Below are 15,931 nucleotides of genomic sequence, written 5' to 3'. Positions count from 1 at the left end.
CGCCGGGTGGTCCGGCCCAGGCCCCGCCCCCTTGCCCGCGGTGGTAGCGGCGGCGCCGACTTCCGGTTCCGGCTGCTGCTGGTGCTGCCGCTGCTGGTGCTGCCGTTGCTGCTGTTGCTGCTGCGGCCGCGGGCGGGCGGCTGACGCTCCCCTGGTCCCTAGCCTCGCCGCCCGGCCTGGCCGCTCCTCGCGGGCGCCCCGACTCCCCTCCCCGCGATGGTGCCGCCCGAGGGCGCGTCCGTCCTCCGCCGCCGCTGACTCCGGCCCCTCCGCCCCATGGCCGCCTCGGCGCCGCCCCCACCGGACAAGCTGGAGGGAGGTGGCGGCCCCGCACCGCCCCCTGCGCCGCCGGGCACCGGGAGGAAGCAGGGCAAGGCCGGTGAGAGCGCCGAGGGCCTGGGCCGGCCGGGCTGGCGAGGGGCCGGGGGTGGGCGGGGAGGATGGGGGGCAGGGGCTCGAAGGGACGCTGGGGCTGGAGGAGTAGGGGTCGTGGGTCACCGATGGAGGACCCCGGGTCTGGGAGACACTCGGACTGCAGGAGCCCCTGGGGGAGCGGAGGGGTAGGAAGAGGCGGCCGACGTGCGGTCGTGCGGCGCGGCTGTAGGGAACCTTTGTTCGTACTCGTTAAGTAGATGAGCCAGCGCGTGTCCAAGTTAGCGGGGCTCCTCCGGGCGCGTCCATAGGGAAACGTGTGTGTACCCCTTGTGCTGCGCTTCCAGGTTTGCAGATGAAGAGCCCAGAAAAGAAGCGGAGGAAGTCCAACACTCAGGTGAGTGGTGCCTGGTGCTGGGGGCACTGCTGGCTCCCGCTCCGGGACATTTGTGTCTTGTCTCCGGCGCACGGACCAGAGAAGGCTACTCTGCTTCTGGCCCCTTCCCTCCACTTTCTAACGAAGGGGGGGGGGGCGCGTGGTGAGGCCGTGGGACCACAGACCCCATCCATCAAGGGTAGAGTTTTTCTTGTCCTAGTTCCTCTTGGTGACGACACCTAGCACTTCCCGAGTTTTGTCTAGAGACTTCTCCAGCACTTGGTGTGAACCGTGATTTAACAGGTTTGGGAGATGGGCATTGTCCGTTTTTACAGGCGAGGAATCTGAGGCCTTAGTGCAGTACCTGCTTAGGGGTCTTGAGGGTATTGGCTGTTAGCTGGGGTTCCAGCAGAGTTCTGCCTGCTTTGTCCACCCTCTGTTTCTCTGTGACAGTCCAAGGTCTGTCTTGATTTAGATCTGAGCTGGCTGCTACCAGCGTCCGGAACACGTGTCTCCTCTGCTTTTCTGGTTTATAGCTGTGTGTTTCCTTTTGTGACCCTCCTTCCCTCATCTGTTCTCCACTAGGGCCCTGCATACTCACACCTGACGGAGTTTGCACCACCCCCGACTCCCATGGTGGATCACCTGGTTGCATCCAACCCTTTTGAGGATGACTTCGGAGCCCCTAAAGTTGGGGGCGCAGCCCCTCCATTCCTTGGTAGTCCCGTCCCCTTTGGAGGCTTCCGTGTACAGGGGGGCATGGCAGGCCAGGTACCCCCAGGCTACGGCACTGGGGGTGGAGGGGGTCCCCAGCCTCTTCGTCGACAGCCACCCCCTTTCCCTCCCAACCCTATGGGCCCTGCTTTCAACATGCCGCCCCAGGGCCCTGGGTACCCACCCCCAGGCAACATGAACTTTCCTAGCCAACCCTTCAACCAGCCTCTGGGTCAGAACTTCAGCCCTCCCGGTGGACAGATGATGCCAGGCCCAGTGGGGGGATTTGGCCCCATGATCTCACCCACCATGGGACAACCTCCCAGAGGGGAGCTGGGCCCCCATTCTCTCCCCCAGCGCTTTGCCCAGCCAGGAGCACCTTTTGGCCCTTCTCTCCAGAGACCTGGTCAGGGGCTCCCCAGCCTGCCCCCCAACACAAGTCCCTTCCCTGGTCCGGACCCTGGCTTTCCTGGTCCTGGTGGTGAGGATGGGGGAAAGCCCTTGAATCCGCCTGCTCCCACTGCTTTTCCCCAGGAGCCTCACTCAGGCTCCCCAGCTGCTGCTGTTAATGGGAATCAGCCCAGTTTCCCCCCAAACAGCAGTGGGCGGGGTGGAGGGACTCCGGATACCAACAGCCTGGCACCCCCCAGCAAGGTGGGTGGGGGCTCAGGCCCTCAGCCTCCCCCAGGCCTGGTGTACCCATGTGGCGCCTGTCGCAGTGAGGTGAATGATGACCAGGATGCCATCCTGTGTGAGGCCTCCTGCCAGAAGTGGTTCCACCGAGAATGCACAGGCATGACGGAGAGCGCATACGGGCTGCTGACCACCGAGGCCTCTGCTGTCTGGGCTTGCGATCTCTGCCTCAAGACCAAGGAAATCCAGTCTGTGTACATCCGGGAGGGTGTGGGGCAGCTGGTGGCTGCTAACGATGGGTGATGCTGGCCAGGGCGATGGTTTCCAAGTCTGGCTCTTGGCCCTTGTTTCCACTGGCTTCCCGTCCCTGTTGGGCAGAAACATGGTGGCTCCTGGGGGCAGAGAAGGAACCGAGGTGGGCAGGCAGAAGAGCCTGGATTGCTCACTTTTCTGGAAACTTACACATACATGTTGAGATCAACAGAGATCCAGGAAATCAACCCTGCCCAGCATTGTAGTGGCTCCAATCTTCAAAGGCTGAGGGATGAGGCTGCCAGAGAAGAGAGGCTGGGGGGAGATGTGGAGGGCAGGGGTCTCTGTGCAGATGATGGACGCCCTAGCACCTGTGCCTAACACTCCCATCTAGCCCCGCAGCTGCAGCCTTAGTTTTTGGAGTGAAGTGTTAAAGGTTTCTGGCCAGAGGAGTGGGGGTCCCATCCCTGAAGTAGCCTCATCATGGGCTTTAGTAGGAGACAGCTTTAGGGAATAAATGGGGAGTTTCCCTATTTCTCACCCTCCTGTGGCTTCCTCCCAAGACCTACCCAATTCCTCCCCCCTTGAGAACCAAATAGCTTGAAGAAGCAGGAGAGCTCTTGGCTGGGGCAGTTTCTTGGTGATTTGGGGCTTCAAGAGTGTGCATAAGAGATGCTGTCTGGACGCGTGTCCCTCATACCAAAGCCATTGGCCCTTTCTCAGCCCCTCAGGCTTTTCTCCTAATGACCACATTTTTTTGCCAAAAATTGGGACACTTGGCCTGACAAACCAGAATATTTGAAGTTCAGACTGTCCTGGAACATGGACTCTGGCTTACCAACCTTTCTGCCTCCCCTGGTTGTTGCACAGTAGTGTCCACTCTGGTCTAGAGCTTTTGGCACCTGTATTCTGCATCCCTGGCTCGATTGAAGGAAAGCCTGGAAAGGCACAGAGCTCTTATACCTCATCTGATAGAAGGATCCCTGCTCCAGCCTATGGGTGAGGGAGGCAGCGGGACGGTCATTGCTGTGGTTCTGAAATGCAGTCCAGAGTCTGGATGTATTTTGCTTCTCTTTCCTTACCTTTCTGTATATCTTCTTGGGCCAGGTGATCTAGGAGCTCTTATTCCCCTCAGCCCGAGGCCTGAACTGGGCTTCGTGTGTTAGTATTTTATTTTATAGGCTCTGCATGCCAGAGATGGGCCAGGGGCTGGTAGGAAACTTGAACTGCAGCTGGCTCTCTTGCTTCTCATGCACACATTCCTCAGTGGGGTGGAAGGCAGGCAGCCACGTGGCCCAGAGAGTTGCTAGTGGTCGGTCCCCTGCCCCCTTCTCTTGGACCCTAGCATGTGAAGAGAAGACTTACACAGGCATACCGCAGACTCTTCTGCCTGCCCAGCTGGAGCCAGCAAGCCAGCAAGTTTTGAGGCTGTGGGAAAGAAGTGAGGGGGATCTGGGCTTCTCTCCCCACCCAGTTTTGTGTTGTGTCCTGGTTCTGTTGCCCCTCTTCTATCTGTTGCTATTTTTGTGATGTCTTCCTCCCCACCGCCATCTCCGCCTTTTTGTAAGTGGCTCCTGGGAGAGGGAGTCCGTCAATCCTTCTCTTCCTCTCACTCCACTATTTGGAAGAAAGTGGGGGTGGCAGAGATGTGGGGGTGGGGGTCTTTTGTACGGTTGGATTAATAAAATGACTTGAAAACCCAGACAAGGACTCCCGGCTGTTTGTGCGCACGAAGGTCACCTGTGGGAAGGATGCGCGAGTGGTGCGGCTCCGTACGTGCCCGGGGGTTCTGGAAGCCCCGAGCGGTCCCGGGAAAGCCGGGGGGCACCCCTCCCCCCGCGTCCCTGAGAAAGCCTTTCCTTTCTGGCACATTCCCGGGCCGGGCCGGCGGCCAGGGCCTTAGGGACAATGCAGCTGGTGCTTGCTGCTGGGATTGGCGCCCCCCTCCCCCCGTTGTTCGGCTGGCGGTCAGGTGTAGGGGTTCGGAGGTAGGGGCCGGGGAGCACCGCCCGAGAGCTATTTTAGCAGCTCAGCGCTCGCCCAGTCCCCTCCCCCGCGCAGCTGCGTCAGTCCCGTCTGTCTGTCCGAGGGCCGACCTTGCCCCTTGGTCCTGCTGTCTCGGGAGGTGACCCCGTGCCTTCCGTGTCGGGTCTTCCCCCCAGGAAAGTAGGGGCAGTGTCTGCCGGCGCAGCACAGGGGCCGGCAGGTAGGCGAGCTCGGGTCCCACCCTGCGAGGCCCTGGCGCCCCCGGCTCTCGACTCGTCTCTTATTGGCCAAAAGTTTCCGCCCCCCCTCAGGAAGTCGGCTTTCCATTGGCCAGTCCCGGTCACGTGAGCCCCTCCCTCCCCGCTCCCTCCCTCTGGGGGCTGGAAACCCCGGGAGGCAGCAACAGGTCTGGCGAAGACCCGGGGCGCGACCAGGTGAGGCCCTGCGGGGCGGCGAGGGGGGCTCCGGGACCCCGGTGGGCCGGGGGGGGGGCTGCCGGGCGTGCATTCCGCCGGGGACCCGGGGCGCGTCCCGGGACGGGAGCCGGCGCTCTGGCCCTGGGCGGGCGCTGCTGCAGAGGTTTGGGGGCCCCCCTACGGGGCGGAGGGTGGCTGGTCGGAGGGCACGGTGCCCCCTACGGCTGCCTAGTGGGAGCAGCAGAAGGGCCCGGCAGGCCCGAAAGCGTGTTTCTGTTGGCTCCTGCCTAGATGTGCGTGGGGAGGGGTGAAGGCGGCGAGGCCGGCGGGGAGAGGTGAGAACCGGCGAGAGGGCAGAGGTTGGGCTGAGGAGGAACTTCCTAATAAGGCGAAGAGACGCTGGCTGGGGGGCCGGGGCTGTCTTTTGAGAAATGGGACCAACCCATCGGGAGGGTCGGGGACCCTGAGGGCTGGGGTTACAGACGGCCTCCTGTTTGGGTCTCAGAAGTGTGGGTCCTGCTGACCCAGATACCGTGGCTAGTTTCCATGGAGACGGTGGGTCTGACATCACCCTGGTTGCCATGGTGCCTGGTTCTGGAGGACCAGAGTAGGCTGTACAAGGCCAGAGATAAACAGGGACTTCAGCCTGAGCTGCTGCCACTTCCTTCCTGCCACCACCTGTTAACAGCCAGGCAACCACTGGGGATGGGGAGAGGGTGGCCAGAGGGCTCTGGGGAGGTCCTGTTGGGTGTACTATGGGGAGGCCCTGCAGTCATTCTCCCATCTCCTTGTGGAATGGCTGCTGGTGTCCGGGAGGCAGGTGCATTGGGGAAGACACCGTGAGGGCTCTGTCCCAGCTGTGGATCTGGAAAGGCCAAGGTTATTAGGGCCCTGTGCAGGACTTGCACCAGGTCAAACAGAACCGAGGCCGCGGAGAGGGTCCCGAAGAACTGCCTCTTCCCAAGCCTCACTTCCCTTCCTGGGGTTTGCTCACAGAGTCCTTTCCACTTGCTACCCTTTTGGCACCATAGGAAACAGTCCCTTATCATCTGAAGGACCACAGTCCAAGGCTGAGGGGGTCAGCTCATCTGTCCCTCCTGCCTTGTGCCAGGTCCCAGCTGAGGGGACAGTCCTGGCCTTGACTGACAGGACAGGTCTCCCTCTTCCTACCCTGCTTTGTGCCAGGCTCTGGAAGCTAGAGTGACTTCCCACTGCTGTCCTGCCAAGTCAGAGATCCTGCCAAGTCAGAGTGGATTAGCAAGGGGCAGGACCACAGCTCTGTTGTCTGTGGTTTTGCAAACTTTAAAGTTTATAACTGATAGCTGCCATTAAAGCCTTTCCCACTGGGCTTCAAGTTCCCTGAGATGAAACTCTGCAGATCATAAAGAAAGGAAACAGATTTTAGAACGGAGAGTCTGCATGACAAGGAGATTTACTGAGGGTACAGCGAATGGATCTAAGCTCTGCCAGCTGTTCTCAGGCCTGGCTGCACATGAGGACTGCTTGGGAGGTTTTAAACAAGACCCAGGCCTGAGTCTGACCCTGAAACCAGTCAAATCAGAATCTTAGGTGATTCCAGTGTACAGCCAGTGTTGAGAATCCTGAACCAGGGCTGACAGTGTGTGGACACTCTAGTCTGAAGCAGGCCACCGGGTCCTATCTTCTGAGCCCTGGCATAGGAGGTGGTGACTTTGGGAGAGTCTGGGTGATTCTCGCTCTTCTCATCAGCTGTTCATGCTTGGCACAGTCAAGTTAGCCAGCCTATATGGCCTTTGTGTTCTCTGACTCTAACCTGAGGGGGCTGGCCTGCATGGCCCCCAGAACCTGCCCAGCCCTGAGCTTTGACCTTTCAAGGTCAGTCCAGAGTCCCCAGGCCCCGCTGGTCCCCAGAGAGGTAAACTTCTCTGTGACTGTTGGCGGGTTTTGATTTGCTGAGAAGAGGTGGGGTGTTAGGGTTCGAGGGGTTGGTTCTGGAAGCTGCAGCCCAGCCTTGGGGACCCAAACAAGGCTGCTCTCTGCATCCTGCCTTTGCTGAAGGAAACTGGGTCTTGAAGAGCATGTTTCTCTGCAGGTGGCAGTGACGCAGCTTCTGGGACCTCTGCAACTATGGCTTCCTACCCAGGTTCTGACAATAGCTGGGTGTTTGCCAGCTCCGAGGTAGGAAGAGCAGGCCTGGGAGCCCCGTGGAAGAGAGGTTCCTGCAGGCCTGGGCTGCCTTCAGGGTGTGTCCCCTTCCTTGGTTCTGATGGTCACCTGAATCACCTCATGCTGGCTGCAGGGGAGCCCCAGGGGCTGGAGGAGGGAGATTAGGCCCCAGGAGTCAGGTGGTAGGACTTGGACCATGCCCTGAAAGAAGGGTACCCTTGGGGTCTGCTTTGAGAAGTAGGGACCAGCATGATCAGAAGACCCAAGGCAATGATAGGAAAGCCATTTTGGGGGAAACTGAGGCAGCCCATGGGATGAGGTGGTGATGTGGGTTAGAAAGTGTTGGAGTATCCCAATGGGGCCTCTAAAAAAAAAAAAAGAATGTGTTGGAGTGAAGCTGGGGGCAGAACCTGGGGACCCCTGAAGACCCAGGCACGCAGACCTCTTCCTGAGGGAGAATCACAGGAGGGCTTTGGGTCACAGGGACTCAGTACAGTGATTGCCTTGGGCAGAGGGTGAGCTACCCTCTGTGTGGCCTGAAGAGGGGAGTATTTGGAAGGTCCTGCAGTGCAATTGGTGGTGGGCAGGGCAGGAAGCCAGTGGACTCCTGTGTCCCTACAGCCAGGGAGAAGGGAGAAGGGGTCTGGAGAATGTTTGGAAGGCACCCAAGCCCTGGTGACCTGGTGTGTGAGAACTGCAGGAGGGGAGGAGGGGGGGAAGAGTGGGGAGGAGTGGGAGTGGGGATGCTGGCCTCGGGGAGGGTGCTGGGGCAGGACACAGGGACTAGGGTACATGGGCAGTGGAGGACGGACAGCGTGCTCCAGAACCCTGGACTGTTTTTGGCTGCCTTTGCTGACCTCTGGGCGTTGGACCTTCCTCCTCCCCTGTGAGAGGGGTCATGATTACTGGCTTATAGGGGTGGCCAGGAGAAAACGGTGGTTTGAAAATTGCAAAGGAATGTACTCAGGCAGAGAACGATTCTTAGAGGGGTGGTGGGAACCCTGGGCAGGGGAGCGGGTGGTGGGCCTGCTGAGCAGGAGTGTCCAAGGATGAAGAGCCCAGTGTTGGTGGGGGAGGGGCCAGGGTGAGCTGTCTGCAGGGAGAGAGGGTGTGGGGGACAGTGGAAAGGCTGGAGAAGCCTGGAAGATGCAAGTGAAGTGAGCTGTCCACAGTATAGACAGCTACACGGAAGCCCACGGGCCACAACAGTGGCCTTGAGGCCCTGGGGGTCTTTGACCTCCACCTTCCCACTCATCAGCAGGTTTCATTGATGGGGAAATGGGACACCCAGGCTTCAACCAGCTTCTTTGGTGGGGGCGAGGGTGGGGGCACCAGGTTGGTATGTGATCTTTGGTCCAGTGGCATGTTTTCACTGAATAGAAGCAGCCTCTGGAAGGTTCCTTACAGCAGTAGTGAGACTAAGAACAGCCAGACACTGAGTCAGCCAACACCCCCCACCCAGCTTGCATGGGCTCACTCCTGGGTGTAGGAGATTTTTGTGAACTGGGCGTGGGGGTTCTGAGCAGACCGCCTCCCTGTGATCTTGGCTCCATCCTGTTGTGCTTCCCCTGGAGCAGCCTTCTGCTTGCACCCCTTCCTCCAGAGCCTGCCCGTGGAGACCCTGGGCCCAGAGTCCACGACGGGCCTGGAGTCCATGATGGACCCAGAATCGGACAGAGCGTCCCAGGCCCTTGGGAGCCCCTCCAGGGCAGCTGCGGAGGAGTTAGCTGGGGCTGAGGATGGAGGAGGTAGCGGGCCCTCTTGGAGGTGGGGGGTGGCCACCTTCCTCTGTGCTGCGGGGTGCCCCAGTGTCCTGGGGGACCAGGGTTTTGCTGCCTCTTATCTCTGGGGCTAGTCCGGGTCTAAAGTCTTCTTGCCTCCACCTGCCGTGGCTTTTTCCTGCCCCTTACAACCTGGTAGGGCCTGCCAGAGTCAGAGGGCTGTGTGGGAAGTTCATTTGGGGGGCAGTGGTGTTTTTCCTGGATCTTTTCTTCCGCCACAGAGACCCTCTTGCAGAGCGAAGGCTCCCAGTCTGGTCCCATTCTGCCAGAGAAGACTGAGGCCGAGGTGGGTGGGGCGGGGTGGCGGGGAGTGGGGAGGTACTGGGGAGTGGGTGGGGCCGGGGGGGGGGGCAGCAGGGAGGGCCTGGGCCTGGTCATGGCTGTGTCTGCTCAGGCTGTCCTGGAAGACGATGGCTGCACCAGGGAGCCCTCTGGCCTGGGAGACACGCTGGTGCAGGGTGACGCAGAGGAGGCCCCTGTGGTGGCAGGCCTGGGACCAGACACAGAGGACCTGGAGGGTCAGAGCCCCCCACAGAGCCAGCCTTCATCTCCTGATGCATGTGAGAACCACCCCTGTGCCCCTCTTCATTCTCCTCCTGGAAGGAGTGGGGGTCCGAGCGCTTGGTGCCCAGCATGGCTCTGGTCCAGGCCCTAGGACTTAGCAGCTTGGTGGTCCCCTTACACTGTGTATGAATCCTCACCACTACCCCTCAAGACACTGAGGCTCAGAGAGGTTAAGTGACGTGACCAAGGTCAAGTAGTGGGTAGGTGGCAGGGCCTGGGGCTGCTGGGATCTTTCTCCTCTGCCTTGGGGCTTCTTCTTTTCTTGCCTCTAGATTCAGGGGTCAGCTCTGGGCTCCGGAGATGAGGAAGGGCAGGCAGTGCATGGCCTCTATGGGAGTCAGTCCTGTCTGAGCCAAAATGCCGGTCAGACCAAGAGAGTGGGTAGAGCAGGTGCCCCCTTGGAGGGGGCAGTTCCATCAGGGGACAGGTTGAGGGAAGGGTCACGTTGGAGGTGATACTGAGAGATAGTGGGTTCTTGGTCAGTAGGGTCAGAGGATGAGGACATTCCAGGTCAAGACTATCACATCAGCAAAGGGATGGGGGCCACCTGTCCTGTGCTAAGGAGGTTGTGCCCCAGGCTTGTGGCAGCAAAGTATAGGAAACCATTTCTGTTGAAGGGGAACCAAGTACAGGGAAAGGCTGAGGCCTGAGGCCATTTAGGGGACCACTGCAGTGCTCATACAAAGCTGCTGAAGGCCCCAGGCGGGCATATCCGAGGCATGTGCTGTGGAATCATCTGGGTGTGAGGCGAACAGGGAGGGTGTGCATAGCCACATGGTGGCTGGGGTGCCTTTCTCTGAGTTGGGGGATGAATACCAGAAGAGAATGGAGGACAGAGCATTGGGAGTTTGGTGCCCAGGTGATACCAGGTAGGAGTGGCTGGTGTACAGTCTGTTGTTCAGGTCAGGAACTAAAGACGGGGAGCTCGTCTGCTATGGAGGGAAGTCTGTGCTGTGGGTGATGGTGTGTGGTGAGATGGCCAGCCCCTGAGCCCCCAAGCCCAGAGGGGCTGAGAGGCAATGGCCAGTTGGGACAGGAACTGCCAGAGGAGCTTGAGGTGAGGCACGTGTGGAGGAAGGATGGTGCTCGTAGGGTAGAGCTACTCCTTGAGCTCACAGGTTGGAAGGCTGGGCAGGGCAGTCACAGATGCCCAGGCGGACGTGGGCAGCATCTCTGCTTGTGTCCTGCTTCTGGTCATCTCACTGCCTCGTCCCTCTCCCTTCCCCCAGCTTGGCCCATGGAGGAGGCCGGCTGCTCCAGCAGTGAGGATGACACCGATGTGGATGTGGAGGGTCTGCGGAGACGGCGGGGCCTAGAGCCTAGTGCTCCCCAGCCTGTGAGGCCCCTGGGTCTCGATGGCCTGGCCAGAGGCGAGGGTGCAGGCGGGGAGCTGAGCATCTCCGTCAACATGTGCCTCCTTGGGGCCCTGGTTCTGCTGGGCCTGGGGATCCTCCTCTTCTCCAGTGAGTGGTGCCTCCCCTACAGGGCCTGGGCCTCCCACCCCTCCCGACCCCTGCCCCATTGTCGGTGAGCCTCACCACATTCCTCTGTCTCCATCCTCAGGTGGGCTCTCAGAGTCGGACAGTGGTGAGTGGGGAGGGGCCCTGGCTGGTCCCTGTCCAGCCCTGAGGGAGGCTGCTGGGAGCGGTTCTCTGGGGCGGCAGTGGGGGATGATGCTGGGGCTGTCCACCCATTACTCAGTTACTGGCCTTTTTGGCTGCTTGTGGTGGCCTCTCAGCCATGGGGTCCAGGGCTGGCGCAGGAGGGCGACTGGCTGTGTGTGGAGGTCAGGGAATGGATGGGAGAGTGGTTTTTGTGCGCTGGGGCCAGTTTCAGGACCTGGCTTTCCCACAGGGCCCGCAGAGGAATTGCAGGTCCTCCCGGATTCCCAGCTGGACACCGAGGTGCGGGTTGCTGTGGGGGACAGGCAGGTACGTTTGGGTGTGCCCAGAGCTGTGTGGGGCCTGGTGGGGAGGCTCACTGCTTGCCTGGGCTGTGGCGCAGTGGGTGACTGGCTCCTTTGCCCCAGGATGAGCTGAGGCAGCATCTGCAGGCTGCTGCACCCTCTGCTGGCGTCCCCAGTCTGCAGAACATGGCCCTCTTGTTGGACAGGCTGGCCAAGGAGAACCAGGATATCCGGTTGCTACAGGCCCAACTGCAGGTAGGCACACGTGGGAGGGTGGTGGCTAGGTTGGCCCTCCTTCAGCCAGGCATCTATCCCCTGTCCTCCCCCAAAAGAGGTTGTCTTTGCTAATCCCGCAGCTCAGCCCTCTCCCGTCCTCTGGTGTTGGGTCATCTTCCTAAGGCCCAGGCCCAGAGCCATGTGCCTGTTGCACGAGGCATGCCACCTCTGATGGATGGTTCTGGTTTGCCTGAACATGGGCATGGGAGCATGGGACAAACAGGCCAAGGCCCAACAGACAAGCAGTACGGCGATCTGCAAATGATATCTGCTCTGGGCCTGGGAGGTCGAGAGGGCAGTGAGAGCCACGTTGGGCTAATCTTAGGACACAGAATTCAAAGTCTGTGAGGGAATTTGGGGATCCCAGGTCTGGTGCAGGTTGTGGATGGCAAAGAGAATGAGAACTACTTTCTCTGAACGGTGCAAGTCCTGCCTGCTATCCTGGAGTGGACATCCCTGACAGGGCACCCTCCACCCCAGGCCCAGAAGGAAGAGCTGCAGAGCCTGATGCAGCAGCCCAGGGCCCTAGAAGAGGAGAATGCCCGCCTCCGGGGGGCTCTGCAGGACGGCGAGGCCTCCCAGCGTGCCTTGAGTCAGAGCTGCAGCGGCTTCGGGCCCGGCTTCAGGGGCTGGAGGCTGACTGCACCCGGGGCCCAGATGGCGTGTGTCTCGATGGGGATAGAGGCTCCCGGGGCAGTGGGCTCACTGGGGAGCCGAGCCCTGGCCTCCTGGAGCAGAAGGAGCGGCTGGAGGCCGAGGCCCAGGCCTTACGGCAGGAGCTGGAGAAGCAGCGCCGGCTGCTGGGGTCGGTGCAGCAGGACCTGGAGCGGAGCTTGAGGGGTGTGGGCCGGGGGGACGCCGCTCGTGCCAGCCTGACTGAGCTGGGCCACAGGCTGGTCCAGAAGCTACAGGGCATGGAGAAATGGAGTCAACACCCTTGGGTCAGTGCCAACACCTCAGAGGCCAGGCCCCAGGAGTCCCGCTTCCAGAGTGCCAGGGAGTGGAGTGGGAAGGAGAAGTGGCAGGATGGGCAGGGGGGCTGGAGTGCTGATCACTGGAAGCAGAAGAAGGAGGGGTCTGGCTGGGAGAGAAAGAAGAGCTGGCGGGGTGAGGAGGACAGGGAGCTGGCAGGGAGGTGGAAGGAGGGCAGGCTGAGGCTGGCGGGCTGGGGCGGCAAGAAGGACGGCAGGCAGCAGGGCCCCAAGGAGCCCCCTAGGAAAAGTGGGGGCCCTCACTCCTCTGTGGGGAGGCAGAAGCACCCTCAGTGGAAGGAAGGGGCTGATGACGGGCATGACCTTCCGCCACTGTGGGCAGAGCTGTCGCGGCACAAGTACCGGGCACCCCAGGGCTGCTCGGGTGTGCGCGAGTGTGCCCGGCAGGAGGGTCTGGCCTTTGGTGTGGAGCTGGCCCCTGTGCAGCGACAGGAGCTGGCCTCTTTGCTAAGGACTTACCTGGCACGGCTGCCCTGGGCTGGGCAGCTGACAAAGGACTTGCCCCTCTCGCCTGCTTACTTTGGCGAGGATGGCATCTTCCGCCATGACCGTCTCCGCTTCCGGGACTTCGTGGATGCCTTGGAGGACAGCCTGGAAGAGGTGGCTGTGAGACAGACTGGTGATGACGATGAGGTGGATGATTTTGAGGGCTTCATCTTCAGCCACTTCTTTGGAGACAAATCACTGAAGAAGAGGTGGGCAGTTGTGTTCCCGGGGAGAACGTGCGAGGGAGGTTTGTAGGGCCATGGGCCCTGGCTCAGGGTCTTTAGTTTGAGCCAGTGTTAATCAACAGCTGGTTGCCCTTGGAGCAGTGTCCATCTCTATCTTCCTGGAGGTCGGAGAGCTGCCTGTGCTCACCCTGTAGTAGTTCTGGGCAGTTCCCTTTTGGGCTGGGGGGATTTTTCCCCGAATTGTTCTGCCCTGCGAATACCTGCAGTGCCTGGGGTGAGGAAGGTCATTCCATTGCCCTATTGCCCTGACAGGGGATGTCATCCTGGGATAGTGGGTCTGGCCCTTCCATGTGATTGCTGGTGGCTGCCGTGGAGGAACAGGCTCCCCTGCCCTCCAGGAGCCCCTTCTCACTGTGTGGCATTGTCCTCTGAAAACTGTTTCCTTCCCCGCCTCCCCGTGTCTCTCCACAGGTCAGGAAAGAAGGACAGACAGTTGCAGAGCCCAGGGAGGGGCTGAGGCCTGGTGTCCCCTCACCCCGGGAACCACTGAATGGTCCTCTCCTCTGGCTCCTATGAGAGCAGAATCTCTCAGTGATGCACTGATGCCGCTTTTGCTAGAGAAAGGCCTTAGCTGGATCTGCCTTGCTGGTTACTGCATGCAGGCTCTGATCCTGTCCTTGCGGGTGGGAATTGTGATTCTTCAGCCTCACAGCTTCCATCCTCCTGTGTGTGTGCCCCACAGTGCCCCCCTGGTTTCATGCACTGACCCATGCCCCCTGGAATGAGCCTAGACCTGCTGGCTGGATGCCCAGGACCAGCGCTTTCCCAGGGATTTTCTTAGATTTGGACACAGCCACCCCCCAGGGGTGAAGTCCCCCTTTTACCCCTGCTTCTCCCAGGGCCCCCCTCCCTGTGTGAATGGTAGGCTCCCACCCCTGTAAGAAGCTGTTGGAGTTTTGGTGTGGGGCGTGGACTCTCTCACGGGGGGGGGGGGGGGGGGGCTGTATCTAAGCATGGGACCCCCACACCCTCTTTGTCCTCCACATCCCTCTCCCAGCCACCCTTGGGCCCTTGGGGCTGGAACTCCCCACTTGCTGGCGGCCACCTTGGGGCCCCTGGGAGAAGTAGAAAACGAACACGGGTTTTGGAGTGGGAGCCTCAGGCTCGCGGCAGGCCGAGTGATGTTGGGCAGGTTAATCCCTGGGAACTTTAGGTTTCTGATCCTCAAAATGGGGGATTGGACGGCTGGGAAGAGCTGAAATAAAGCACAGTGAGCACAGTGTCTACTCTGTATTTGGCACTGCCTGGAGGGTGCAGAGGAGGGAGGGGAGGATCTCCACCAGGCTTCTGGACAGGCCCGCGGAGGCCACTAGGCGGCGCCCCGGCTCCACGTTTCCTGCAGATCTCGCCTCCCCGCTCGGTGTGCACTGACTGGGCCCCTGCCCCGCCCACCTGCGCGCTGCCAGGACCTGGACCCCGCTGGCCCCTCCTCCGAAAGTCCTTCCTGGATTGCCTTGGACGTCCCCCGCCAGTGTAGGGGTGGAATGACGCGTGGTGTGACATCAGGAAGGGGGGGTGCACCAGCAGGCTCCAGGAGGGGGCTGTGGTGGGTGGCAGGTACTTGGGGGTGCCGCTGGCTGCTAAAGGGCTTTAAGCCCACGAGCTCATCTGAGTGGGCTGGGGAGGGCTGGGGGGCAGGGGGGGATGGGACTGGAGGCCGTGAGGCTGGGTACCCAACCAGCAGCACACCAGTCCACCGTGGGAAGGTCTGTTGGGTATGAGGAGGCATTAAACAGCCTTCGTCCATGGGGAGATCCCTGGATGGCTCAGTGGTTTAGCCCCTGCCTTCGGCCCAGGGCGTGGTCCTGGAGACCCGGGATCTAGTCCCACATTGGGCTCCCTGCATGGAGCCTGCCTCTCTCTGCTGGTGTCTCTGCCTCTCTCTCTGTGTCTCTCATGAATAAATAGATAAAATCTTTAAAAGAAAAAAAAAAAAAAGAGTCTGCGTCCAGTGGAGCTGCTTTCTGCAGCAGGAAGGACCACAGTTAGGCCTGAGGAGGAATTTCCTCTGGGTAGAGGGTCAGTGATGGGGGCTGGGGGTCTTCTGGGGGAGAGCCAGGGTGGCAGGGACACTGGCCATGGATTACCCTGTGTCTGGGCTGACCTGGCTAGGTGATGCTCATGCCCCCATCACAGGTCAGGAGGCCCCTGTCTCTGTCACCCCCAGCAGCAGTGGTGACAAGCGAGTCCCTGGCTCCAGCTTACAGGACTCTATCTTGGTCGGGGCCAGCATGTGAAGATGAGCCCTGGTCAGGGCTATGGGGCAGCACTCCCCCAGCCCACAGCTGGTCTGTCCTGATGGTGGGGGTGGGGGGCCCTGGGAGCAGATGCACTGGACTCTGCCGCCCAGCTCTGCTTGGCCTCCCAGGGTCTGGCCTGGACCCTTCCAGTTTAAGTACTTAGCTTTTCTGCCTTTTCTCTGAGAACTCCCTAGCTGAGGGCTCAGCTCCAGGGGTGTCCCTCTGAGGAGTCACTCAAGTCAGGAGTGTATCCCTCTACTCGCAATGGGAAAAGTCTGCTTCCTTTGACATGTCCCCACTTGCATCTGTGCCTCAGTCTGCCGTCCCTCCCTAGCATCCCTGCTCCTCACCTAGCCTCCCTCCTTCCCTGGCTCCCCACTGCCCTGACCCCAGTGCCCTCAGCTTAGCTGTCCCTCGCCCATGCCCCCCCCCCAGAGGCCCTTACACCCCTTACACCCCCGAGACGCCCCCCAGTCTCTCCTAGGCCCAGTCTTTCCCCACTCATCCTAGGGGATGGGACACATGCTGAGAGTGCAGTGGGGGTGAA

General features: G+C 60.7%; 2 protein-coding genes across 2 annotated transcripts; both read left to right on the top strand.

The window, feature by feature from the left end:
• The first annotated feature begins 69 nt into the window (after positions 1-69).
• PYGO2 (pygopus family PHD finger 2) lies at positions 70-4,054 on the top strand. Its single transcript, XM_077900920.1, has 3 exons — positions 70-379; positions 720-769; positions 1,334-4,054. The coding sequence occupies exons 1-3, from the start codon at positions 277-279 to the stop codon at positions 2,396-2,398; spliced, it is 1,218 nt and encodes a 405-aa protein (XP_077757046.1). The 5' UTR covers positions 70-276; the 3' UTR covers positions 2,399-4,054.
• A 575-nt stretch (positions 4,055-4,629) lies between these two features.
• On the top strand, positions 4,630-14,366 carry PBXIP1 (PBX homeobox interacting protein 1). The gene is given in 12 exon segments (XM_077900911.1): positions 4,630-4,767; positions 6,821-6,906; positions 8,498-8,642; positions 8,897-8,961; positions 9,070-9,235; positions 10,469-10,702; positions 10,803-10,826; positions 11,094-11,170; positions 11,269-11,400; positions 11,902-12,004; positions 12,007-13,108; positions 13,556-14,366. Coding segments are annotated over 11 exon segments (2,145 nt in total). The 5' UTR covers positions 4,630-4,767; positions 6,821-6,855; the 3' UTR covers positions 13,602-14,366.
• The last annotated feature ends 1,565 nt before the right edge of the window (positions 14,367-15,931 follow it).

This window comes from Canis aureus, chromosome 6 (assembly GCF_053574225.1).
Source record: "Canis aureus isolate CA01 chromosome 6, VMU_Caureus_v.1.0, whole genome shotgun sequence".
In the NCBI taxonomy this organism is placed as follows: domain Eukaryota; kingdom Metazoa; phylum Chordata; class Mammalia; order Carnivora; family Canidae; genus Canis; species Canis aureus.
Note: the sequence above shows the minus strand (reverse complement) of the source record. Positions and strands in the feature narration are given on the sequence as shown.